This window comes from Lissotriton helveticus, chromosome 9 (genome assembly GCF_964261635.1).
Source record: "Lissotriton helveticus chromosome 9, aLisHel1.1, whole genome shotgun sequence".
NCBI classification, from domain to species: domain Eukaryota; kingdom Metazoa; phylum Chordata; class Amphibia; order Caudata; family Salamandridae; genus Lissotriton; species Lissotriton helveticus.
Window position 1 is genome coordinate 1,157,688,586 of NC_136070.1, and position 26,338 is coordinate 1,157,714,923.

Sequence of the window (26,338 nt, forward strand, 5' to 3'; positions counted from 1 at the left end):
TTGTGTTATTTTTTCTACTGCCTTGCCAACGACCAGAAAGGGATACCCATTTATTTGTATCCCTCTGTGTGGCATAAGGTCTGTCATGGTTCTCAGAGCTTCTGCTCTCTCCATGAACCACAGAAAAGCAACACTAGCCTTGTCCAATGTCCTGGATTTGTATGACGCTGGTATGACAAAGTCCCCCTATTTTTGCATGCTTTGGTGTGAAACTGAAGACATGGAAACCTATCAACTGTCCCAGTGTCATGATGGAAATTGAACTCATGACTTTCTCTGGGTAAAGGACTCCCTCCTTGTATCTTGCCTAGAGCATGAAGGAGAAACAGGGAAGCACACACTCTGCTCTAATGGCAGCGTATGGAGTAAGGCAGGTGGGTGTGAGGACCTACAAAACTGGCTCATGGTTAAGACAAGGCAGTAAATATAATATGGTGAGTGGTGAAAAGCAAGAGTGGGTTATTTTGATGCAAAGCCAAGAAGGTTGAAGCCAGTTCCTCCACAGGGGCATGCCATCCCTCATAGACAGTAGAAAACACAATTGCTCTGTGGAGCATCCACTCCCCACAAAGTACTAAACCTTTATTACAAGTAAAGGTATAGCATGGCATAGCATGGTGGGCTGTATAGATGACTATCCACTAAATACTCCTCCCATTTAGTATTGGGCTCAGACATTTGCAAGTCATTTTTCTACGAAGATGTCTTTAGAGACACAATATGTGCTGGGACTCCTCCCTTAGTGGACAATGTGCATGGGCACCTGCGCCATGTTGGATTCTTATTTTCTGCCATTAGGTACGGGTGCATACCAGATTGTTTTTTTTCTCCCTTTGGATTTGGACGTCCACCAAAAAAGCTCCATGCTATTTGAATTTTGACACCGAAGCTGCGGAAAACCATTTGGGACCTCTATGATTCCATCATGGTGCTTTACTTGTCAAGCGCCATAACTCAACAACCTTGAATGCCAAGGGCCTCCTCCCACTCTTCAGGGGCCACGTGTCATTCACCGATCATCGGCATGAGAGAAGGTGATCCTTAAGGGTGTGATGAAAGAACATCCCTCCAACATTTCCCCCAGGAGAACTTGAAATACCTGTCCGACCGACCATCCCAACATATGCAACTTGTGTATTTCCTTCAACCACAACAACACCTCTTGCAAGTCCTGCATCACTGTTTGTGGAAAGAAAACCCTGAGGCATCAAATGGAGAGGTGCTAGCCACATTGCTAAATGCACCAACATGCACCCTCCAAAACTCCGGATATTTTCAAGGAAGAAGATCCCTGCAGCATAAAAGAGGGCAAAGATGCAGGCCCATTCAGAACCCGGTACCCCAGGCAATGTGCAGACCTGAGGTAATATTTAAGTGCATTGAAGCATGAGGAAGAGGAAGAGGAAGTCTTAAATAGTATGCCCGACTCTGAGACTCATGTGACCAAGCCATAATCACCTGAAAAAAAAAACTTTTCCTGAATGACAGCATCACTCCTGTGGGAGTCCAGCCTTCAGCCCCACACACGGACATAAGACAGACAGAAAGCTTCAGAGTCAATGAATGCTCAGTCCAAGGACATCAACCCTCACTGGCCTTTGAGGCCTTTTCAATATGATGGCACTGAGCATCCTCATTACACCTGAAACTGGCACCAAAGGTACCTCTGAAGCTGGCACTGAAGATAAATTTACACTGAAAACCCCATTGACCAAAAGGGTGGCTGTTAGGGCAGACACATATTGTCACATAGACAATTATGTCAGGCTCCTCTTCCGATATGACAGATCCTAGTGGGAAGAGATGCAGGACTTATCAGACATCTCCCAGAGGAGCACAGGAAGACCAGGAAGGAAATCGTGACTGAGAGCAAAACCATCATGAATGCTAACATTTACGGCACACTCAAAGGCATGGACACAGCTGCTAGAGGCAGTTTCCTCCTCCGACGACGACACACCTGGATCCACATCTCTGGGTTTAAACCTGAGCAGTATCTTCTTAACCTCCCTTTCAGAGAGGAGCATCTTTTTGGCCCCCAGATTGATAAGATGCTTTAAAAAATAACGAAGGACACAAAGCTTGCAATGTCTATGGGTACCCAGCAAACTCCAAGAGCTAGAAGTTCCTTTTGGATATAACTGCACAGGGAACAAGCCAAGCCAACTTTACCCGACCAGCCACAGTCAAAGACACCAAAGGTGTATATAAGGGTAGCAACAGAGTTAAGGGCAGGTGTACTGCTAGTAAAGGAACTTCCACCAATCTGGGGACAATGAGTTTCCTCTGTCACTGGGAGGTAATCACACCGTACCAGTGGGTTTTAGCTGTGGTTCGCCATGGCTACTGCATAGGACTTCTCACAACATCCCACTCCACAGATAAATCCTCAGCAGAGATCTTCTTCCTCTACTAAACAAAGAAGTATGAGTGCTCCTCCAGAAGGAGACATTAGGGAGAGTGCCAACACACCACAAGGGAAAGATGTTATTTCTAAAAATGTCACCTCTTCAGGTCTATCCTCTAACAGGTCTGCTATGCTACAAAGTGGAAGAGGTTTGTTCACTGCTGCATCTCCAAAGACCTGGACCCCCTGAAGCCCAATGTTCAAAGGCATCATCAGCTATCTACTACATCTGAAGAAGCCAGGTCTCGTCTATAAATCAGTATGCCTCCACCTAGCTGCCATTGCAGCCCCATATGTTAAACAGGGAACACAGTTCCCTATATAGGATCACAATAGGCAAGGCTTTCATGTAGGGTCTTACAATTGCCTACCCTTTTGTAGAATTTCAATGTAGTCCTCATGGAGCCACCCTTTGAACCTCTACAGTTCTTTTCCTAGAAAGTAGCTTTTACTTTCCTCTGATGCACTACTGAGTTGCAAGTACTTAACTTACAGCAACTTTTTTTTCAGATTCAGAAAAATAGAATTGTTTTCAGAAACAATCTTAAGTTTCTCCCCGAGGTAGTATCACCCTATTACCTTAATCGGACTATAGAGATTCCAGTCATCTTTCTGCTCCTAGATTCAGTAGTGGAGAGAGTTTTACACAGTTTAGATTTCAAAAGAGCTCTTGTGTATTACATTAACAGGACCAAGCCCTTTAGCAGTTCTACCCAGCTCTACGTAGCCTTTACAAGGACTCTCAAAGGTAATGCCATCTCTAAAACAGGTATAGTTAGATGGCTAGTCCAGTGCTTCCAAATCTGCTACCAAAGACCTAAGACAGTGCTATCTTTTCAGCCCAGGGCGCACTCGATCTGTAAGAAAGGGTGCAACCATTTCTCTCTTAGTTAACATCCCAATAGCAGACATTTGCAAGGCACACACCTTTACCAAGTACTAATGCATTAACATCTTAGCCCGCTAGCAGTAAGTGCTGACAAGACAGTCCTAAGTACCGTGCTCCAGGCATCTGCATCATCCACACACTAACCGTTGTTTACAAATGAGTTTGAAGTAAATGCAGTGTTCATCTATAATACACTGAATGATTTTAAGTCTTTCATATGAGTTGTGAGAGACAATTGTGGAAAATACCAATGCTCTTCATAGGCTTTGGGCCAGCCCATTGCTTACTATTGGTTGTTTTTTCTTGTCATTCTAATTTGCTTGCTTCTTATTGCATGACTTTCCTTCCTCTTCTTGTGTTTGGTCCTCCCCTGGATCATAGCCTCTTTGCCACCACTTTGATTAGATGCCTTGTATGCTTCCTCTGCCCAGATTCAGAAAACTGCATTTTCTTTTAGCACTCAAAGAGAGTGTGTTGCTTTGCACTCTTCCTTGTGTGAGGCTTTCCCTCTTAAATTATTTACCCCTGTGCACTTTGTTTTGCTCTCTCCGCTACCTAGTTCATCCCTTGCTTACTAACCCGGGGCGGAGACCACTGTTCCGCCCGCGGAGTGTGCAGAGATGTGCCTACTCCGCATTCCACGAAGTAGACAAATCTCCGCACAATCCGCAGCGGAGCTGAGTTGGCCATACCCCGCCTCCCACCCCCCTAGTAACAATTGCTTACAACTTAAATAAAATGACTTGAAAGTAAATAAAAACCACTTACTTTGGCTGCAGCGTCTCCGGGCTGCCCTCCTCCTCTTCATTGCGTTCTCTGGGAAAACTGTGCATGCGCAGGCGCACAGGCACCTGCAGTTTTTCCAGAAAACACTATCAAGAGGGGCAGGGCAGCCCTGGGTCGCCGCAGCCAAGGTAAGTTGTTTTTATTGACTTTAAAGTTGTTTTATTTAAGTTGTAAGCAATTGATAATAGAGCGTGTGGGAGGCAGGTGGCGTAGCGGAGCTCCACGGAGTTCCACAGAGTTTGTTCTCAACTCCGTGGCCCTCCGCGTAGCCCTACTACGTCCTGGGTTACTGTATAGCCGACCCCTCCCTGGGCACCATTTTTAGCTGTTAATTCATATTTGTTTTTAATTCCCACCCTCTTAAAGCTCCTCTATTGCTTGCTGCACTCCTTGTTGCTCCCCGAAATTGACACACGACACCCACCCACCCGTCTCTGTGTTTTTTAATGTAAAAGAAAACAATAGGGTCTGGCAGCTACAATTTGCTGCTGGGTTCCTTTTTTTAAAATAAAGGTGCTCTTCATGATGGATATATATGCCCATTCACGATGACCCATGCATGAATACACAACATTGCACTTTCCTATTTTTTGTTTGTGCTCTACAGCAGTGGTCTCCAAAGTCGAATGTGGAGGGCCAGATCATGCCAGAGTTTTAGCATATCCCCACTTAGATACATTTAGTTATCTTAAAAATGTGGCATGGATCTGGATTTCCTGGACCGACTTTGGAGAAGCCCGTTATACAGCATAGTTGAAAAACAATTTGTGTTACTGATGCTGAACAGAATTGCCAAAAGGCATTGGCAAAGCCAATGGATCTGCATTGACATACAAAAGGAATGATATATTTTGGCTTTGCTTTTCTATAAATTATAGCCCTTCCTATTTTTACTAAATGGAGATGAATATTCCCATCGTAGCTGTTTTGCGGCCAATTTCCAAAAGCATATAAGAGTACTATAGGATTCTACTGCTTGACCATTACAAACCAATTCCACCCAAGGTCCAGGTGTGAGGAGGAGGTGGATAGAATTAGGTGGAGTGAGGAGTGCAGATGAGAAAAAGTAGAGGACCTCAGTTTAGGAGTGGTTCAGCATAAGACACAGTAGAACCTTCAAGTAATGAAGGGCAGAGAGGCAATCATAGAAACCTGATTGGAGGCAAGGAGGAATGAATGAGTACATGCTTGTAAAGCACATGGCTACCCGGAGGCATCCCAGCGCTTTAGACCAAAACAGGCAATCAACCATCACTGAAATAGAAAGGTCTTCAACCGTTTCATGAAGGCAAGATGGTTAGATTCCAGCCGGATACAGTCAGGAAGCTGATTCCAAAATTTGGCTGCATGAAATGAAAATCGTCGGCCACCCACACGTGTCCGTTTGACCCTGGGGACTATCAGCAGGTTTTTGTGGTTAGATCTGAGAGATCGAGGGATCTGATGATGAAGAAACAAGGGGTGTAGAAGGGCCGGGCCATTGTCAGTGGTTGACTTATGGGCCATACACACAGCCTTGAACAATACCCTTTCCTGCACTGGCAACCAATGTAGAGTTTGCAATGCTTCCTTAGCAGAGCTACGTTTGGGGACAACCATAAGTAGTCGGGCCGCACAGTTCTGAACAGACTGTAGGATTTTGATGGTACCTAGCGGTGCACCCAGATAGACCGCGTTCGCATAGTCCAAGCGAGATAGAATGAGGGTCTGGACGAGGAGGCGTATAGCCTCGGGGGGAAGCAGGGCCAGGACCTTCCTTAAAGTTCTAAGCAGACCATAACATGTAGCTGCGACCTTGCGTGCCTGTACATGAAAACCCAGACTAGAGTCCAACCATACACCCAGGCTCTTAATTTGATTTTTCGGGGAGGGAGGGGGGCCCAGGCACTCCGGCCACCAAGTGTCTAGATTAATGGGGACCTTGTACCCTAATATCATGATTTCGGTCTTTGAACCATTGAGCTTTAGGAAGGAGGAGTCCATCCATGCAAGAACCTTAGTAAAACAGGGGTAAAGATTATTTATCCCTGTCTCGCCTGCATCAGCGCGTGAGAGGGAAACAACCAACTGCGTATCATCTGCGTAGGTGACCAACTGGACTCCCCAGGTAAGAACCACGTCAGCCAAAGGCCTCATGTAGATGTTAAACATGGTGGGGCTCAGTGAGGATCCCTGGGGAATGCCATATTGCAGAGGCATCTGTTTAGAGGTTGCTTCATCCTCAAACACAGCGAAGGTTCTGTCAGTAAGAAAGGAATGGAGCCAGTTAAGGGCAGTCCCTGTGACTCCTACCTCCCTCAAGCGCTGGATAATGAGTAGGTGATTGACCGTGTCGAAGGCTGCGCTGAGGTCCAACAGGACCACTGCAGCGCAACCTCCCGAATCGACAAGTTTCCTAGCTTCCTCAACCACGGCCACCAAGGCAGTCTCTGTGCCCTGCCTACTTCTAAAGCCCGTCTGGGTGGGATGCAAGGCTTCGTTGGTCTCAATAAATGATGATAATACAGTATTTACATGTTTCTCTGTGATTTTACCCAGCCCCGGCAGCAGGGATATAGGGCGGTAGTTTAACCAGTCTTTAGGGTCCAGACTGGGTTTTTTCAAAAGTGCCTTGACTCTAGCTTGCTTCCATAGTGGAGGAACCAAACCTGCTGCCAGTGAGGAGTTGATAACATCCCTGATGACTGGGGAAACAATCGCAGAAGCCAGCTTAAGAACAGAAGGGGGTGCAACATCTGAGGGGGAACCAGATTTAAGATTCTCAAGAAGTCTTTCTACTGTAGCTAAGTCAAGCAAGGGAAAGGACTCCAACATAGACGGCAATGCAGAGGTAGCGGAAGGAGAATTGATTTCCATAGGGTGGAAAGAAGAGTAGATAGTTGCCACCTTAGAGGCAAAGAAATTAACAAGCTCATCGCATCGTTTCTGGGGGTCCAACGATATGTTACGCGGGCTAGGGGGAGAGACCAAAGATTTAAAAATTAAAAAAAATTCCTTAGGGGAATTGACGGCGGCATCAATCTTATCTTGGTAATAGGCAGATTATGCAGTTTTTATTGTTTTTTATATGTCCATACTGCCAATCTGTATTTAGCTTTGCTATCATCGGAGAAATCTTTTCTCCAACTTCTTTCAGCCTGCTTGCAACACTGCTTAAGCCGTTTTAATTCGCACGAGTACCAGGGTTTTTTATTGGATCTAATACGATGGCAGACCTCTGTTTTGGGAAGAGTAAGATCAAGAGAGGCCTCTAACCAACTATTAAAAGATGAGTTGGCCATTACAGGATTATCACAGAAGGGGGGCGGGGATTTAATCAGATTAGCTGCCCAGTCATCCAGAGAAAGTCTAGACCAGACCCGGCTCAGCTTCCTCATTAATCTGACCGGATGATTTTGGTCAGGAGGCGACCACGTAAAAGATAACGGAGCATGGTCTGACCAAGGAACAAAAAACGACTGTTCCCAGCGGATATTGTCTAGGTTGGTAAAAAAAGAGACTAGCAAAGAGAGATTTGTTTGTGTGGCATGTATCTAGGGGTGGTAGGAGAAACTGACAGAGGAGATTATGTGACCAATGGATGTGGTGTAGAGAGAAAATAGGGTTGACCTCGATTTAACCTTGGAGACATCCTCTTGTAAAGAGGTCGCTGGGCGAAAGTGGTTAGCAATGTACGAGGAGAACCGTTGTAGAGCAGAACGTATTGTGCCAAAGATGTGGAGGGAGGGCATTAATGTGGGGGTGATTACCGGTGTCAAATGCTTCATACAGAGCAGCATGTGACGTACATGAGGGTAGATGATATGTGACTGATTAAATGAAGGCCATTGAGGCCTGGGTCGATAGGGTTTGGAAGGTTGGTAAAAAAGAGATATGCCGTGAATCAGTTAAAATGGACGCATTGGTGGAGAAGAAAAGAAGATGTGCTACAAAGCAGTAGTTAGAATAAGAGGAACATGTACTCTTACTGTTTTCTTTGGTAAGGGCAGTGCAACTCCAGTTTTGTAACTTTATGGCCAGGTATAAGATGGAAGGAAGTGGTTGAATGGAAGTTTGAAAGAGAGAGGCAAATATTTAACAGTGTATGTCTGGAGGGGTCATATCGGGTGCAAGGTAGAATAGTGAATTTATGCTGGAGGTGAACTCCATTGGTAAAGGGATGGAGGCGTTGGAGCACAGGTGCGTGAGGTTCAGGGGAGTGGAGGGTGAGAAGCGACGTGTAAAGTAACAACGGTGTTGCTAATAATGGTGAACACGAAAGAAATGCAAAATGATTATCTGAGAGTCAGAAATGTGTGATAGGTGTGCAAAGATGGGTGATTATGTTGATGACAGTCCTGCTCTTGCAATCCTAAACCATATTTCCTTATAAATAAAACATTAGTATTCCTTCATCATAGCTGCAATCGAACCGGGTTTGTCAAGAACACCAGACAGGAGCTGGGATTCCACACGTCAGCACAGGCGTCTTTACTCATAGGCGGGGCAAGCATGTTCCTTTAGTTATCATGATAACCATTGTGTGTCTAGTGACGGACACATCACCTAAATAGAATGCCCCGCAGTCCTGAATATGGTCCATCCACTGCTGTGTTGACAAGATAAGCTGTATTCCATCACTTCCAGTCTGCCTGGTTTAGCGCCAGGCTTGAAGCAAGCGCTGCCATCTTGATTACTGTTCTTATTTTTACCCATAAAGCTTGAATTTACAACTCACAGCACTGAATACACTCGCTCAGCGTCTTTCTCGTATGCTGGAATCACATTATGCAAATGCTTGACAATAAAGTTCCCTTTTCCATTTTGCACATTTCATTTCTGCTGCAGAGTTAAAAGGGTTTCTGCTCATAAAATATTCTTGACCTTTTTTTTCTTCCAGAAGCAAGCCTCGTTGGCGGCGGAAAACAGCCTTTTCTGCAGCAACCTTCTGTTCTTAGACAAAGGAAAGTCCTGGCACAGAGTCTGGGTGGCCATTCCGAGGAGCGAGCCCCTGGTGTTATATCTACAAGGGAGTGTTCAGGTAAAGGTGACGTTGGTTGTGGGTTGCTTCAATGATGCACATAAAACTTGTTAAAGAGGAGCCTGGTAAAATGATGTACTTTCTTCATTCCACTCCACTTCAGGGCAGCTCATTACCAAATTCTTCAGTTACTTGTCACTTTCATAAAAAACTAAAATTCCTTTTTCTGCTGCTAAGTGAAAAATGAATTATCACAAACAATATCTAGAGTATGAAATGGGACCGTTTTTTACATTTCTATGGTTTAATTATTCAGTTTTATATAATGTTTGTATTTTTGTAAACAAAAATTCCTGAGCCTTGAGCGCACTCTATCTCTCTTTCTCCCTCTCCCTATTTCTCTCTCTCTCTCTCTCTCCCTCCAGTTCTCCATCTCTCTCTCTCTCACTACCTCACAGTAATCATTAATCAAAATGGCTGTAATTTGAGCCCTGAGCAACATGGCCATGTTAAGTATAAATTATTTACAACAAGGGGTGGTGATGGACAGAGTCTCTGAATTAAGCAGAGTACTCTCACCCAGTCAAGAGATCAGGGCTAGATCCAACTCCGTTTTTTAGCTCATTGCACCATCCCAGTTTCAGAACCTGGCTGTATGCAAATTAGTCTGTCCCTGGCCCAGTGCATCATGGGAACAGGGCAGACCAGACTACAAAAGCCAATTCTTACACTGGGAAGGAAACAAGCTTCCGGGGACCGGTTTCTGCCATTTCAGGCGTCTTCGGCCCGGCTTGCTTGAATCCTGATGGTGCAATGAGCAAGGGACTCACATCTGAGTATACCCTTCCACGCTTAGGGTGGACAAAATTATTTACAACAAGGGGTGGTGATGGACAGAGTCTCTGAATTAAGCAGAGTACTCTCACCCAGTCAAGAGATCAGGGCTAGATCCAACACCGTTTTTTAGCTCATTGCACCATCCCAGTTTCAGAACCTGGCTGTATGCAAATTAGTCTGTCCCTGGCCCAGTGCATCATGGGAACAGGGCAGACCAGACTACAAAAGCCAATTCTTACACTGGGAAGGAAACAAGCTTCCGGGGACCGGTTTCTGCCATTTCAGGCGTCTTCGCCCGGCTTGCTTGAATCCTGATGGTGCAATGAGCAAGGGACTCACATCTGAGTATACCCTTCCACGCTTAGGGTGGACAAAATTATTTACAACAAGGGGTGGTGATGGACAGAGTCTCTGAATTAAGCAGAGTACTCTCACCCAGTCAAGAGATCAGGGCTAGATCCAACACCGTTTTTTAGCTCATTGCACCATCCCAGTTTCAGAACCTGGCTGTATGCAAATTAGTCTGTCCCTGGCCCAGTGCATCATGGGAACAGGGCAGACCAGACTACAAAAGCCAATTCTTACACTGGGAAGGAAACAAGCTTCCGGGGACCGGTTTCTGCCATTTCAGGCGTCTTCGGCCCGGCTTGCTTGAATCCTGATGGTCCCCGGTAGCTTGTCTCCTTTCTGGTGAAGAATTGGCTTGGTAGTTTGGTCTGCCCTGTTCCCATGATGCACTGGGCCAGGGACAGACTAATTTGCATATAGCCAGGTTCTGAGCTGGGATGGGGCAGTGAGATAAATAACGGTGATGGATCAAGCCCTGATCTTTGGACTGGGTAAGAGTGGTCTGCTTAATTCAGACACTCTGTTCATCACCACCCCCTTTTCTGTATCGTTTTTGGCCACTATAGGTGTGGCAGGGTATACTCAGACATGAGTCCCTTTCTCACTGCTCCATCAGGATTCAAGCAAGCCGGGCCGAAGAGGCTGAAATGCCAGAAACCGGTCCCCGGTAGCTTGTCTCCTTTCTGGTGAAGAATTGGCTTGGTAGTTTGGTCTGCCCTGTTCCCATGATGCACTGGGCCAGGGACAGACTAATTTGCATATAGCCAGGTTCTGAGCTGGGATGGGGCAGTGAGATAAATAACGGTGATGGATCAAGCCCTGATCTTTGGACTGGGTAAGAGTGGTCTGCTTTATTCAGACACTCTGTTCATCACCACCCCCTTTTCTGTATCATGTTAAGTATAAAGCTAGGGAGAATTTCTTGCTTCCCCTGTAATTCTCTGCCATTTTTGGGCTTGGAGGCTCCCTGCTGTGCCGCCCATTACCAGCTACATATAAATACACATAGTGGTAAATGACTGAGAAACGATTTTATGCACCCCTTTTTAAAAGCATGCAGGGGCTGCCCAACCTCTGAGAGGTGACTGAAGGTGTTTAAAGGGAAGGATGGAATCTCTCACTGTACATACCTGCCAGCCTTTCCTTGAAAGGGTGACTGCATGGGTAATGGGCAAAAAGCCAGTAAGTGTGCATATAGTCATGCTGATAGACTGTACACTGGCAAATGCAGGCAGACCTCAGAATGGTGCCAAAAGCGGTACAAAAGGGGGTGGTGATGGATGGAGCATCTGAACCAATCAAATACTCACACCCAGTCAAAAGATCTGGGTTTAATCCATCACCGTTCTTTAGCCCACTCTGCCACCCCAGTTCAGACATGGCTATATGCAAATCAGTCTGACCCTGTGCCTCATGGGAACAGTCCAGCCCGAACTGCCAAGCCATGCCTTCCCTGGACCGAAAACAAGCTTCTGAGGACCGGTTTCTGGCATTGCAGCCTTCTTCAGCCCGGCTTGCTCGAATCCAGTGGCAAAGTGAGCAAGGGACTCACGTCTGAGCATACCCTGCCACACTTATGGCGGCCAAAGCGGTACAAAAGGGGGTGGTGATGGACGGAGCATCTGAACCAATAAAACACTCACACCCAGTCAAAAGATCTGGGTTTGATCCATCACCGTTCTTTAGCCCACTCTGCGACCCCAGTTCAGACATGACCATGTGCAAATCAGTCTGACCCTGTGCCTCATGGGAACAGTCCAGCCCGATCTGCCAAGCCATGCCTTCCGAACATAATTAACTCTTACTGCACAAAAGGTTGGAGACCCCTGCTTTAGTTACTCCCATGGCCTGTGTTTTGTGCCATCAAGATTGAAGCCTGTCTTGCTGTGATAGGCTGCTCATTGGAGGAATAAAGGAGTGAACACTTCAGAGTGGACAATACCCAGAACACAAACTTCTAAGACAAAAACACTAAAGCTCAAGTGTGTCTGGAAATGGTTTATTAAAAAAAGGCAGGTTGAGGCTTCCAAATTGTCAAACAGAAGCTGCACATCAGCGTGGAGAAGCTCAGCGTGAGTTAGGCCTGTTTTTACCAGAACTGAGGACTAAAGTTGTGGAAGAGGTGTGGCGCAGTTGCCAGGGCGACTGACGCCGAACGCTGGGGATCACGGTTCGATCCCCGGCACCGGCAGCAGGGGTCTGCCCAGCACCATGTGACTTTGGGCAATAGCTTGCTTAATCTTCCCAACGGCCCCCAGCGCCGGGAAACCTACTACGGGTAGCTGCACGCTTTACAAATACAGGATTATTATTATTATTATAATAAAGTTCTGCCAGTCTCCCAACCTTGGTGAGGGATACCACCTAGGAGAATCAAGAACACTCCACTGGAGCCTGGAGCACCAACCTTTGCCTGACCCTAGACCAGTGGCCCCTATGAAAAGAAGATTGCCTGAAGGGAGGGAGGTCCAGTGGGGAGGGTGGATGGGGGGGTCCTATCAAGAGGATCCCTGGAGCAGAGTGTAAAATTCTGTTCCGTCGAGAACAGCATGCCAAATGGGTGGTGTGCCCATGTGCTCAGTGCGATCCCTGTATGCTGAGTGGAAGCCAAGGAGAGAACAAGACAGCTGCACCAATTGGGTGTGCATGTGATGTGACCCCCTGATGCCAGGAGGGGGCTGCACTGAGAGAAACGGTCGTAGCTCTGGTGCCATGCTGCATCAAAGAGAAGGTAATTTGCCCCTGATAGTGATGGGATCTGAAGAAGGCCATTGCCGTATCAATGCTGGTAAATAACCCTGTATGCCAGGAGGGCACTGCAGGGAAGACTGAGTCATCGCTCTCTGTGTGCAGTGAAGACCCCCTGCACATGAAGAAGGGCCGTAGTCCAGGAAGAGGACCATCGCCCATGCACAGCGTGCAGTTGCAATCACCTAACGGATCAGAGGAGCACTGTGGACACTTGGGGTCACACATTCCATAGGTCTGCTCCCCACCAGGCCAGGAATGCATGCCCGGGCACTCCAGACCTCCATTCATGTGAATACGGGTAAGACTGATACCAGGTTGTAGGGCCCCGGGGGAATTTACTCTGACTTACGCACCCTGGAGACATGTGGACTTTCGTTAAAAACCCTTGTAGTACATCTAAGACTTGAACTCACTAGCAGGACCTAGCTTGGATATCACCCATTTAATGGGGAATAACTGTCATCTGTAGATGAAGAAGTGGGACAGGAGCTGACCCAGGTAACGCTATTGTGTCTTCATGAAGAAGCCTTTGTAGATTTTTTGAAGTGGGTTGCACTGTACTTTGTTTTAGTAGATAAATACGCCTTTAACATAAAACACGTATTTGACTTGACAATTATAAGGGTAGTTGGGGGTATTTTGAGTTGTGAGTCTGTACTCACCCTACACCTACCTCCTGCAGGAAAAGCCTTGGACTGCCCAACCCACGCTACCAGTGAGAGTTAGGTGCTGACAGTGTACTTAGCCCAGTTGCTGAGTGCCCATAGTAGGGACATCTGCAGTCAAAGGCTTCAATCACCATGTTTGGGCCAAGTAGCTCCTTTTAGCTTCATGGGCCTCTGAAAGGGGTTCTGTTCCATCCGTCTGCAAAACACTCTCTTCCCTGTTGTGTATAGCCCTTTACACAGTTGGCATTGACCTTGGGGCCTGGCAGTGGTGGTTGGTTTTGTGCTATGGATGGAATACAGAGCCTGGCTGAAGGCCACACACATTTGTTGGCCAACCCTGATGTGCAGGGTTTCTGGTCATGTGCAGTGGGTGTTGGACGTAGGACCTGGTATTTGGAAAATGTTTGGTGGAAATTCACTGTGCGTGATGTGAAAGTCCAGCTTGGGGTATGTGTGCACTGTGCGTGGCGTAGAAGTCCAAGTTGTGGTATGTGTGCACTGTGCGTGCCGTAGAAGTCCAGCTTGTGATATGTGTGCACTGTGCGTGGCGTAGAAGTCCAGCTTGTGATATGTGTGCACTGTGCGTGGCGTAGAAGTCCAGCTTGGGATATGTGTGCACTGTGCATGGCGTAGAAGTCCAGCTTGGGATATGTGTCTGTGTGGCTCTCTATGTGTGTGGCTCTGTGTGTGGGTGTGGCTGTGTGTGTGGCTGTGTGTGTGTGTGTGGCTGTGTGTGTGTGTGGCTGTGTGTGTGTGTGGCTGTGTGTGGCTCTATGTGTTGCTGTGTGTGTGTGGCGCTGTGTGGCGCTGTGTATGGCTCTGTGTATGGCTCTGTGTGCGGCTCTGTGTGCGGCTCTGTGTGCGGCTCTGTGTGCGGCTCTGTGTGCGGCTCTGTGTGCGGCTCTGTGTGCGGCTCTGTGTGCGGCTCTGTGTGTGTGTGTGTGCAAATGCAATAGGTCTCGCATTTGCGAGAGATTAAGCTATTGGCATTGTAAATGACAATGCCATTTATTTATATGTTTTAAAAACAAAAATAATGCCATGAGCAATGCCAATAGCTCTACCTTTAACAAAGACGAGACCATTGCATTGTAAATGCTTGTTGTAAAGGGTAGTGCAGGTTCATCAAATGGCACTAAAATTATAAGCAAAGGAGAACTCCACTTTTCAGTGGAAAAGCAGATGGAAACGTATTTTCTGAGCAACTATCACCGATCAATCTATGTCTGAATTGCTCTTCTAAGCTCTCCCACGTCTGGGAAAGAGTATTACTTTGTGAACAGGACACTGGCAGATATATTGGTGCTTTTGTTGTGTAATTAACAACATTAACAAAGGATGCTTTATAATATATTTGATTAAAAATCCGTGCATCGCCCTCTGATCTTTAGCAAAGCAATACTGGGAGTCTGATAATTGTGAGACAAGAAACTTATTTCGTGCTCTGTTCAAGCGCAGCAGCTTTAATTTAAGACTTTAGCACCAACTCCCTGCTGAATCTAATCCTTTTAGATAAGAAGATAGTTTCCTATGACATGCAGTCTGATTGCAAAAAGAATGGGCTACTCTTTAAAGTGTAGTGCAGTTCCAGCATTTAATTACTGTAGTGTTTCCTTAATTTGTAATCCTCTTATGAGTACAAAGATCAAGGCACAGGCAGCGCGAGGCGCCATTGGAGACCTGGCGCGTGACAAAGACTTTTATGTTATGAGGTGGTAACTGGAATGCAGAAATAAACTTCCTGCTTTATAATTGCAGTGAACCCCTTGCTTGGATGTGCACCTTCCGAGTTAATAGTCTTGGTGATGGCTCTGTCACTACTGCCATTTCAGAGCTGTTCTGTTTCGATTGCTCCTTTATAGATTTGCGAGCGCTGACATATAAAAAAAAAATCCACAAAAGATTGCACTTTAAACTTACTTAGCAAACCTGGAAGATCAGCGTCTTCCTAGGACGATGAATCTTTGCCACTGTGTTTGAATTGAGGATTTCATAACAAAGTCATTGTTATTTGCATTTGATGTTCAGTCTTTAAAGAAAGGTATGGTGATTTTTCAAAAGTTTATTTTCTTTTTAAGGCATTAGTTAGCATTTTTGTTCTTTTTGTTCCGATTAGTCAAATCAGTTACAGAAATAATCAAAATAAGGTTGATTGGAATAAGCATGGAAAATGTGTTTCGTTCATGAAAGTAGTTCTAAGCTAAAAGGACCTATTCTATCCTATCTAGAACTCATAAATAGTTCCTTCTGGAAAGAGCAAGTAAAGTAAAGGGTCGAACGTCCCATAAAGTGCACTGGCTTCCTGCTAACCTGGTCCCCAGTGCCCGAGGTCTTTCCCAAATTTGCGAAATTGTTCCCCTAACTGGCAAAACCTTTAGCACCCTCTGTAAGTACTTAGTAAATGGTACCCTGGCACCATGATGGCTTCACTGAAAATAGGGATGTTTGGTACCAAAATCTCGTCTTGATAAACCCACACTGATGCCAGTGTTGGATTTATCAAAACATGCATGCACTCAGAGGGCATCTTCGAAGTGCACCATGAAAACTTACCCGCAGGGGCGGTTTCTTCATTAGGGCGGCAGGGCTCCGCCCCTGCTTCAAATTTTGAATCAATTGCTGTCAAGTTGTACATTTTCATTTCATTATAATTTCACAGAGTGGTGACCCTCGCTTTGCGCGAGGGTCAGGCATAACCAGGCACTTTCAAAAGGGACATGTGCTGGCGGCTGCCGTCGTAGGATTTATAGGGCTTACCTGAACTCAGCCCTGGCCTCTGGCAGCGTAAAACACTCAAAGGCACTTCTCTCTGATGACGCAGTGCAGCCTCGCTGATTGAAAACAGCCGAAGCGCTTTGAGCAAAAGCCCTGAGTTTTCTACACTGTTTGTCAATCAGCAAGGCTGTGTACAGCTGCAGCCCACCTACTTCCTAACTCGTCATAGGGTAGGGTGGGAACAAGCCTGCATGACCCCACCTGACCCTACCCAGGGAGGAGCTGAGGGATTTTCGGTGCACACTAGGTTTGCTGTCGAAGTCTGCACTGTGTGACAAAAGCAACTAGTTTCCATGAGTGGAGCAGCAGTGTGAAGGTGAAACGGAGGCTACTGACCAAGCCATGCACAGTGGGAAAATTCCCCTAACCGCTCCTCAGTGCCAAGGCAAGGCAGCAGATGTGATTGGATTGAAGGACGACTGGCAGCAAATATCCCAGGCGGCAAGTGGAGTCATTCAGAATTACGGAGGGAGGGGGCCTATAGGCACGATAAATTAAAAGAATGCACTTGCAGGGGGAAAAAAAAACCTATTTTGATTACCTTTGAATTTATGAACTCATTTAAGCTCTTTAGCACCCTTTCTGGCCCGGTCGCAGACTTCACAGTCTCACTCGTCCAAATTGTTAATGCATTTACATCTATTATTAAGGGATACAGCAGCAGCTCACTAATACTACTGCAAATAATTACCGTGAAAATGAAATGGAATCTGACACTGCCTCACATTTCTCTTATGTGAGGTACTGTTTTGATCTCAAAGAAACGTGCTTTATGGATGTTGCAATTTAACACCAATAATCTATGGGTTCCGGAGTAGCGTTCTACTCGCCGAAAAATCGCTTCGACGCCTTGTCAGGGGTAGTAAGCGCTATATAAGTGCAATTACAATACAATACAATACAATACAATAAAACATAAATACAACATTTCTCTGCAAACTGTCTGCAGAAACCTCCCATTCCATACATCACCCACATAAACAATATATTAAATAAAAACAGTATTTAAAACAATGTCAAAATTATTGAAGGTCATCAGGGGAAGACTAGAGTATTTTCAGAACCAAGTTGCCTCTATTAGGAGCCCCTGAAAGCATGGGGCCCTGGCCCAGGGCCCACTTTGCCCATGTTTTAAAATGTCTCTGCCTAGAGGGAGCAGGTTTTTAATGGGCAGTATGATTCAGGTGCTAAGCACCTGAAGAAATGAAAACTTGAAATTTACCTCCACCAGGCATTTTCTTCTTATCATCCACACTTTTTTCCAGTTTCCGCAGAATGCTTTTGGATCATTTGTATAATTATTTGCCGTGATATATTTTCTAGTTATTATCAAGGAACGCAAGAAAATGTATAATTTACAATTCAAATGTATAACAAAAAATAAATATGATAGAACACTATGTTGTTCTGCTCACGTTACATATACAGCACCTGGACTCAAATAAACCATTCAGGTTTTATATTCAGCAGTTTGTATTATTGGTTGTTCTACAATATTTTAATTTGTATTTACTTTGTTTTAGGATGGGCGCATGGCTCGTGCAATACCACTGCCTGGGTATGAAGTGAGTTTACCAAGTGCCACTGAAAAACATGAAATGAAGTATGTTTTCAAGCTGTCCCAGTCTCAGCAGAACATAATCTTCAGCGCCGAAGATGAAGACCTGCTCACAAAGTGGCTGGAGATACTCACCAAAGCAGCCAAAGGAGAGATTGCAGAAATTGAAAACCCATAAAAACCACAGACAACTCTTGCAAACCCATGATTTCATACTGTAGCAATTCACTTGAATCTCTTTAAAAAAATGGCACTTTGGTATGTGGGTGGCTTTATGTATTTTCATGTGTCTGCATAGGAGTGTCAGTGAAATTTCTCTTTTCATTGTACGCGTATTCCATGTAGCCTGGTTATCTTGCATATGGTATTCTTAAGGCACAATTAGATGTAGGCAGTGACTCTGTGTTGAAACTGAAGGACATTGGTATTTCCAAGGGCATTCATGAATGAGGTGATAAAGCAAGCTCTGTCTCCTATTTTGTAGGTGTACTTTTAACAGTCCTTTTAGTTACTGTTCAGTGTAGGATGTGTAGTCGGTGAGTAGTTCAGTGCTACCTTTTTAAGTTAAATTTGTCAAAGGGCATAGCTGGCCACTCACATCCCATCTACTCATTTCCGTTTTCTGATCCAAAACATAATGCACAAGTTTGAAGTAATTCAGTTATCTTTCCTTTACAAAACTAAACGTTATGTCTCTTCATTGTTGAGATTAACTTTTCAAAAGAAAATGTCTATTAATGTGTTAAACATTTTTAGCACTGGTAATTGTGGAGGAGGTTGACAAAAGTGGAATCCATTTTTGTTTTGTAAGACTATTTGAAAAAAAATGTGCTTTTCTGTTTAACTAAGCACCTTCTGAATTTTCTTTATAAACCCAATGTATTGTACGTTTCTTTCTTACAGTTTTGCTAACCAGGACATTATTAAACTCAGTCAAAGAAACCTGAATTTTTTTAGAACACCCCCAGTGGTGATATTTTTATAATTTTGGTTAACTCTTGAGGAATCTATGATTTATTTATAATTTGTAAATAGTGTTAAATAAGTATTTTAAAACCTTTGCAAATTTAAGCTAAAAGTAAGATTTAGCGCAGTGTCTGCCGGTATTTGTACAGATCTGTAATTTAAGTTTTCTTTTACTGACCTTTTATAACTTTACCTTAAAGTCTTACCTGCAGTCTGCTATTATACCAACCTATGGCAAGCTTCTTATTACAATGTGTTGTATGTCTATTTGTATTGAGCACTTTTGTGCTTACTTACATGGAAAGAATAAACTTTGTGAACTTGTACTGTGGTCATTGCATTGTTTTTTCACTTAAAACGTTTTATTCGATAAGCAATCTATATTAAGTCAAGCTGTTTGTGCAAATATGTGTATCCAGACATTGTAATTAGACTACGTGTATATTTACCATTGTAGCTTCACTTTAAGGCTAAATATTTATCTTTTAACACTTAATTTGAACTCATTAGTCCAGGACCGTATCAAAACCCAATATATTATTGTCTTGCAGAGCTCTGTCATAAACTGTAATACAATGAATATTACAAAATCTTAAACTGTAGGATTGATATCCAAATAGAGTTCACCCCGATAGTGTACTCTGAAAACATCCTCCAATTGCAAATACTTAAATCTTTGATTATTGTTAATGCTGTTGTGTAGTCTTTTCTCTTTGAATGGGAGACACAAATGACCTACCCAGGTGACCCTTGCACAAAGAGATTTACTAAAGAGATTAGCTGAAAAGTTTCTCATCTCCTACCTCCTTTTACAAAAAATATTTAGAATCAAAACCTGGCAGACAAAGCATGGCTAATTGCCAAGCATCAACCAATTATTGTTAAATTAAACTTCAGGTTTGGGCTCTGTTGCATGCAAGCACGACCAACCTTAGGGAGTTGTATTAATAGCTGGGAATAAAACAGTATTAAATCCAATCCCCATATCACAAATCCTTTAAATAGACTGTTCATAGGTCATTCATACACAAATGTTGTTATAATCCGGGTTGGAAACATAATTGGGAGCACAAAGAAATTCTTGTACCTTTTTAGTCACATTGCAGAATACTCTATAGTCCATAATTATCCCCTAACATTTTCGGTGGTTTCATTTGTGAGATAGAAAGAAGTATAGTTAGTCTTCTTGTATTAGTTCCTTGCAAGGTTTTTAAATATGTGTGAGAAATGGGTGTCTCTAGTTGACAGGTTTGTACTCTGTCCCAGTAGAGGCCCTTCCTTCTAGTCAGGAGGAGGGAGTTACACTTCTAGAATGAACCCTGGTCACTCCCTTGGTAGCTTGGCATGAGCAGTCAGTCTTTTCTCAGAGGCAATGTGTAAATGCACATAACACACAGAAATACAATTAAAACATTACAAACGGACAACACACACGTTTTTGACATTTAGCCAATATTTATCAGTGTAAAACAAGACCAAAATTATAAAAAAACAACATGCAGTAATCAAAATACAAATATTGCCTGAATAGACTGAAAATACAGTTCCTTGAAGGTGATAGCTCCGTCAGGGTCTACCACTGCATCATGAACAAAAAAGAATCCAACAGTTTAGGCTGGCCACTAGGTCACAGGCCAGCTACGGGGTTTGGAAGACCCGCAAACAGTACCTTGGAACAGCAGGGCTTCGGGGACCTTGTGATGAGCTCCGTAGAGGCGATGTCGCCGGCAGCAGTTGGTCCCGGAGGTTGGGGCAGGAGTCGTCAGGCCCTTGAAGTCACCTACATTGCAGATCAAACTCCATGAGGTTGAAGCCAGGAGTGCTGGCCTCAATAACGTCGGGCTGCGATGATGCGAAGTGCGGCGATCCAATATGCGGTGTCCCCAGGTCATAGTGCAGGCAGTGGCATTGTCTTTGCTGAAGCGCTGCCTTAATAGACCCAAGTTTGCAATCCTACGAGGGGCAATGCTTGGTGCAATGCCCACAAGTCACGGTGCATGCAGAGGCTCAGTTCAAGAGGTTGGAGTCGATGGCACTGACATCGTTCGACCAGGGCTGCGGTGTGGGACGGGACAATGCTTTGTGTACCTCATGAGTAGTGTCCACAGGCCATGGTGCAGGCAGCAGCCTCGATTGCAATGTGGGGCGTCATCATCATTGATACCAGGGAGGCGATGCGAAGCGCGGTGACCAGAGGTCACGGTGCCAGCAACAGCTCGATGACAGCATCATGTGGCAACGTTGGGGAGGTCAGGGCTGTGGTGCGAAGCAGGGCAATGCTCTTGGTGGTGCCTTGGGGTCATGAGCCAGCAGTGGAGTTGTTGATGGCGTTGTAGTGGTTTTTCGTCTGTTGCAGCACAAAACACAAAGTTCTCAGTGCTATTGGCAGATCAACCTGAAGTATTTGATGTTCCTGAGACTTCCAACAGGAGACAAGCTCTACTACAATCCCTTGGAGAAACTCGGGCAATAAGTTGCAGAAAGTTCAGTCCAGTCCTTTCAATGCCCGAGACAGAAGCAGCAACTTCAAGCCAACTCAACAAAGCAACACACAGCAAAGGAGCAGTACTCCTCTTGGCAGCTTTTCCAGCTCTTCATCATGGCAGATCTCTTAGCCCAAAAGACTTCTGAACATGTGGGGTCTGTGCCCCAATACATATACCAGTTCTGGCCTCTGAAGTAGGAAAACTTGTGGGCGAAATCCAGATTTGTCCCACTCTTCCCTACTCTGCCCCCAGTAACTCTCAAGAAGGGTTGAGATGTATTTGTAAGAGAACAGGCATAGCCCTATTCATGTGTGAGTGACAACCTCTCCCATTACTCTTATCCCAGGAAGGCCCATCAGCCTGGTGATGGGTCATCAGGATATACGAGGCACACCTAATCTCCCTTGGTGTGGCTGTCTAGAGTGTATGCAGGAGACCCCAGCAGTTAGCTACACAGACGTGGATTCCACAGGCAGGCACAGAATGGTTAAGCTGGAAAATGCCCACTTTCTAAAAGTGCCATTTTCAAACACGCAATTAAAAAACCATCTTCACTGAAAGATGTATTTTTAAATTGTGAGTTAAGATATGCCAAGGTCCAACTTTCTATGATCTTCCCAAGGGAATCTACACTTGTGAGATGTTTCAAGGTAGGCCCCGTGTTAACCTATGGAAGAAATAGCCTTTTAATAGTGAAAAACTAAATGCACAGCATTTCACTATTAGTACATGTAAAAACCCACCACTACATATCCTACCTTTTATATACACAGCACCCTTTACATGGAACTGCTGTGGTCCTACCTTAGGGGTGACATATGTATTAAAAGGGAGGGGGTTAGGCCTGGCAAGTGGGTGCACTTGCCAGGTTGACAGGGCAGTTAAAAAGCACGCATGTAGACACTGCAGTGGCATGTCTGAGACACATTTTAAAGGCTACTTGTGTGGGTGGCACAATCAGTGCTGCATGCCCATTTTAGTAAAGTGCAGTCAGTGCACTTTATTAGGGACTTGCTGGTAAATCAAATATGCTGATCATGGAGAGCCAATCATAACACAATTTACAGAAGGAGCACTTGCACTTTAGCATTGAATAGAGATGAAAAAGAGCACAGTGACACCAAACCCTCAAAACCAAAGTCCAGCATACCATAAAAAAACAGGAGGTCAGAAAGCAAAAAGAGCGGGGGAACACACCAAAAGATGCCAGGTCTAACAATATGTTTGGTATTAAATTCTTTCAAAGAATCCCTTTTAGCAGATGAATGTTGTTTTTCCTGTATTCACAGATCTATTCTACAAGTCTTAATATACAATGCCTCTTATCTTTATTTATATTCCCCAACCCACTCACATCTAGATACAACTTTTACTTTGGTGAGGAGTTATCACTTGGAATATTTGTAGCTCTTCACATAGTGAAAGTCAGAAACAAAGAGGCAAAACATCGAAAGTACTTCTGGCACATTTATTAATAGATTGCAGCACTCCCCTTCCCACCCTCTCCCCCGACCAGAAACCTTGCCAAAACAAACAGTGCAGCACCTATAACCCACTGAAATCCCTCAGTCATCATTCTACATGTTGTTTTAGCAGTACTACCTCCTAACCCAATCCCTTACTAAACGAAATAATGCAAATCCATATTAAAGTTTTAATTACATTTTTCTCCTAATGCTTACAGGAAATAAAGAGTGCTAAAGATAGTGGGGGAATACATAAATTATGAAGATGTACAGTTAGTGTGCAAGGTTCCCGTACTCCCTATAATATGCATTAGTGTAAAATGTAGAAAATCATATGTCAAGTGAAAATGTCCTCCATTATTTAAGCAGCTCTGCAAGTGGTTTTTCTTAGGACCATTCTAACTTGACTGTCAATCCTGAGATTCTTGATAGAGAAGTAGAACTAAAGGCCCTGCCATAATACATTTTAACTTGGGTGGTTGTTTTTACAAGCACAACGTGGGCATCTAGTGTCTGAAAGGAGGAAAGAGAAAGCTTTTTTAAGTAACCAACAAGAGAATCTCTTAAAATAGTGGAAGAGCTTTGTTTCCTAGGTTTGTTTGAGAAGCAGAAGTTTAAAAATTGAAAAAGGTCCTCAGGTAAGTATTGTGGGGATCCTTACCCTTTGAGTGGTGGGCTTTGGAGGAGGTATGTGTACTTGTTGAACGTTTCCGGCAAAATCTAATGTAGCAAGCTCAGAAAACATTTGAGAGGTTGGTTTGACCATACATTCTTGAGGATTATCTACTTCTTCTCCTTCCAGAATTCCAGAACTCTTAAGGTTAAAGCTGACTAAGGTCCTCCAAAATGATTTTGTTATTCGAAATTGACTCAGAATGAGAAGACATTCTTGCTTGCAAGTAGCTGAATCACAACCCGATCATTCAACTCACTCCACCATTCACTTTGCCATTCCTCAGGTTTATCTACATGTACAGAATTTTATTTGTCAAAGACCCCAAAGCTTCCTTTTCGTGTCTAGTGTAGTAAAATGTTTCTCATGAGACCAACACAGATCAGAAATGTCTTTCCTTAAAGCAGAGTTCTCACTTCTCATTCATGAAGAAAACTTTTGAATGAGTTCAGAAACAGAGCTGGCCCCCTCACTTTCCTACCTTGCCGCCAGTTCCATCTCTTAAACTAAATGGCCCATCCAGGGGTTTGAGGGAGCATCAAAGCTTGCTTCATCAGAAATCAGGACCTCGTTTCCACCCTCTGCTGCTAGTGGTTTTATTATTATGGACCAGAGGTGGTCCCAGATTGGTCCCTTGCTTCTTAGTGATACATTGGGCCATTGGAATAAAAGTTGAGAACTATTCCCCCCTCATACGAGGCAATTTTCTCACTACAGGAGCATGTTTTCATCGGTTGAACTGATCATAGGGTCAAAGATAGATTTAAAGTATTTTGCTGTAGGACTAATGAGCTTTTGTATATAGTGCTTGCTTAATTTATCATAAAGTCCTCTTATTAGCATGTGTTTGCTTATTTATTAATGAGATTTATAGTTAAGTTCTGTTATATAGGTCGAGTTGTGCTTGCTAATATGTATGGACTCTCACTCCAAAACTGTGAATCCCCTAATGATACAGTACATAATCTCCCTATCTGTAACCCCCCTTTAATATTTACAGCATTACACCATTCTTGGGCCTCTGGGTTCAGTTATTCAATGGAGCTCTTTAGTTGCAGCAGCGAGAAGCATCGACTCGAGGTCTTGAGCTGCAGAGAATAAGCCTAATCTTGTGGTTGTATTACAATAGTCCCACAGGATTCAAATTGCCCCTCACTAGCTCTGAGTGCCCTCTTGTCAAAGTCCTTATCCGTGTTTTCAAAATCGATTTCATAAGTAGTTCTGAAAGTGTTCAGGTTAAGAATTCTGGAATTTTCACAATAGTGTCAACAATATATTGGAATTCCTTCAACTTGCATCCCTTTTAGTTTGTTGAGCTCGGTTGTTAAATCCAATACTCATTAGTGTCAAGTGTCAAATGGTTATCCTCGTGGCAGCTAGCTGGAGGGGTCCATACTTAAGAAAAGTTAGTCTGAGTCACCAAGTAGGAGGAGCAAAAGAAATATCAATACTGAAAGTACCTGGGTTAGTGTTATGGAGTGTACTGTCTCCCCAGAAATAAAGGTCACACATTTTCAGGGCATGTATGGAAGGCTTGCGGCAGAGGGTTACAATATTGATTGGGTATCTCCTCGAAAACACCCAACCGTAACATTTGGAGAGGATGAGGCTTATCATGCCTTTATAATCACGTATAGAGATAAAGCACCGTGCCCGGATGGGGTCACCGTAGATCTATATCAAGCCTATCCCTTAATCTGGGCAAAAATACTGATGTGGGTCTTTAATGCCACTTGCAATTTAGGCCTTTTACCATCTTGGTCCAGATTCATCATTATCCCAGGATTTTAAAAGGGGTCAAGAGCTGAGGCCTAATGTTATTGACCTAGTTCTTTAACAGATTCTGCTGTGAAAATTCTGTGGAGGGTGGTTCTGGCAATATTGTCTGATTGACTGGGGCCAATTAATGTTATTTCTACCTACAATATGGGTTTCGATCAGGGAAATAACCCTAGTCCAATATATAAATCTACAGATTATCATTGGCAAATAAATAGTAGCCAAAAGGGGTCGACTACACCTGTTGTTTATTGATCTTACGTCAGCTTTTGATAGAGTTAATAGATCCACACTCTGGGCCATGCTCATTAAGCTGGGAGTGGATATAAATATAATACATGTTTTACATGAGCTCCACGTTGACCTATCAGCGTCAATGAAGGATAACCTGGATGGCAGTCTTTCCACACCTGTGAAAGTGCAGAGGGTTGGACAAGGTGTATTTAAGGCCCACTATTATTCCCTCTTTATATCAATAATCTGGGTCTAACATTAAGTGCCGCTTGCAAGGATATCCCTCAGGCAGGATCCTATCTAATCCTCGCACTTTTATATGTGGATAATGCTGGCTGGATAATCAGGACACCAGTGGGCCTACAGCTTTTGCTTGAAACTTTTATTGATTTTATCGAGGCATTAGATTTAAGTATGAACTTTTCCAAATCACACACTATGGTGGTGGGTCCAGGAAAAAAGCCCGAAAAAATATTTTAGATGTGGTACCGAACTCACTAGGGTAGCTACCTTCACTCACCTAGGGGTCCTCTTTGATGAGCTGGGGTCTTGGGTACCCCAAAGGAAGGCTAAAATAAAACCCCCAAGAGCAGTGGCAGGGATATTTGACTTTCCATCAATCAATTAAGCAACTTGTAAAGTGCACTACTTACTCGTGAGGGTCTCAAGGCGCTGAGGGGGGTGGGGGGTGCTGCTACTGTTCAAAGAGCCAGGTCTTGAGGAGTCTTCTGAAGGTGATTAGGTCTTGTGTCTGC

The 26,338-nt window shown here is 44.2% G+C and overlaps 1 protein-coding gene across 1 annotated transcript in view; it reads left to right on the forward strand.

Annotated features, from left to right (window-relative positions):
* The window catches only part of FGD3 (FYVE, RhoGEF and PH domain containing 3), a 642,046-nt gene extending 622,777 nt beyond the window's left edge, over positions 1-19,269 (forward strand). The window contains exons 18-19 of the mRNA XM_078661608.1: positions 8,962-9,102; positions 17,945-19,269. Of these exons, the coding sequence (XP_078517734.1) occupies positions 8,962-9,102; positions 17,945-18,157 (354 nt within the window). The 3' untranslated portion in view covers positions 18,158-19,269. The remainder of the gene's footprint in view (positions 1-8,961; positions 9,103-17,944) is intronic.
* The last annotated feature ends 7,069 nt before the right edge of the window (positions 19,270-26,338 follow it).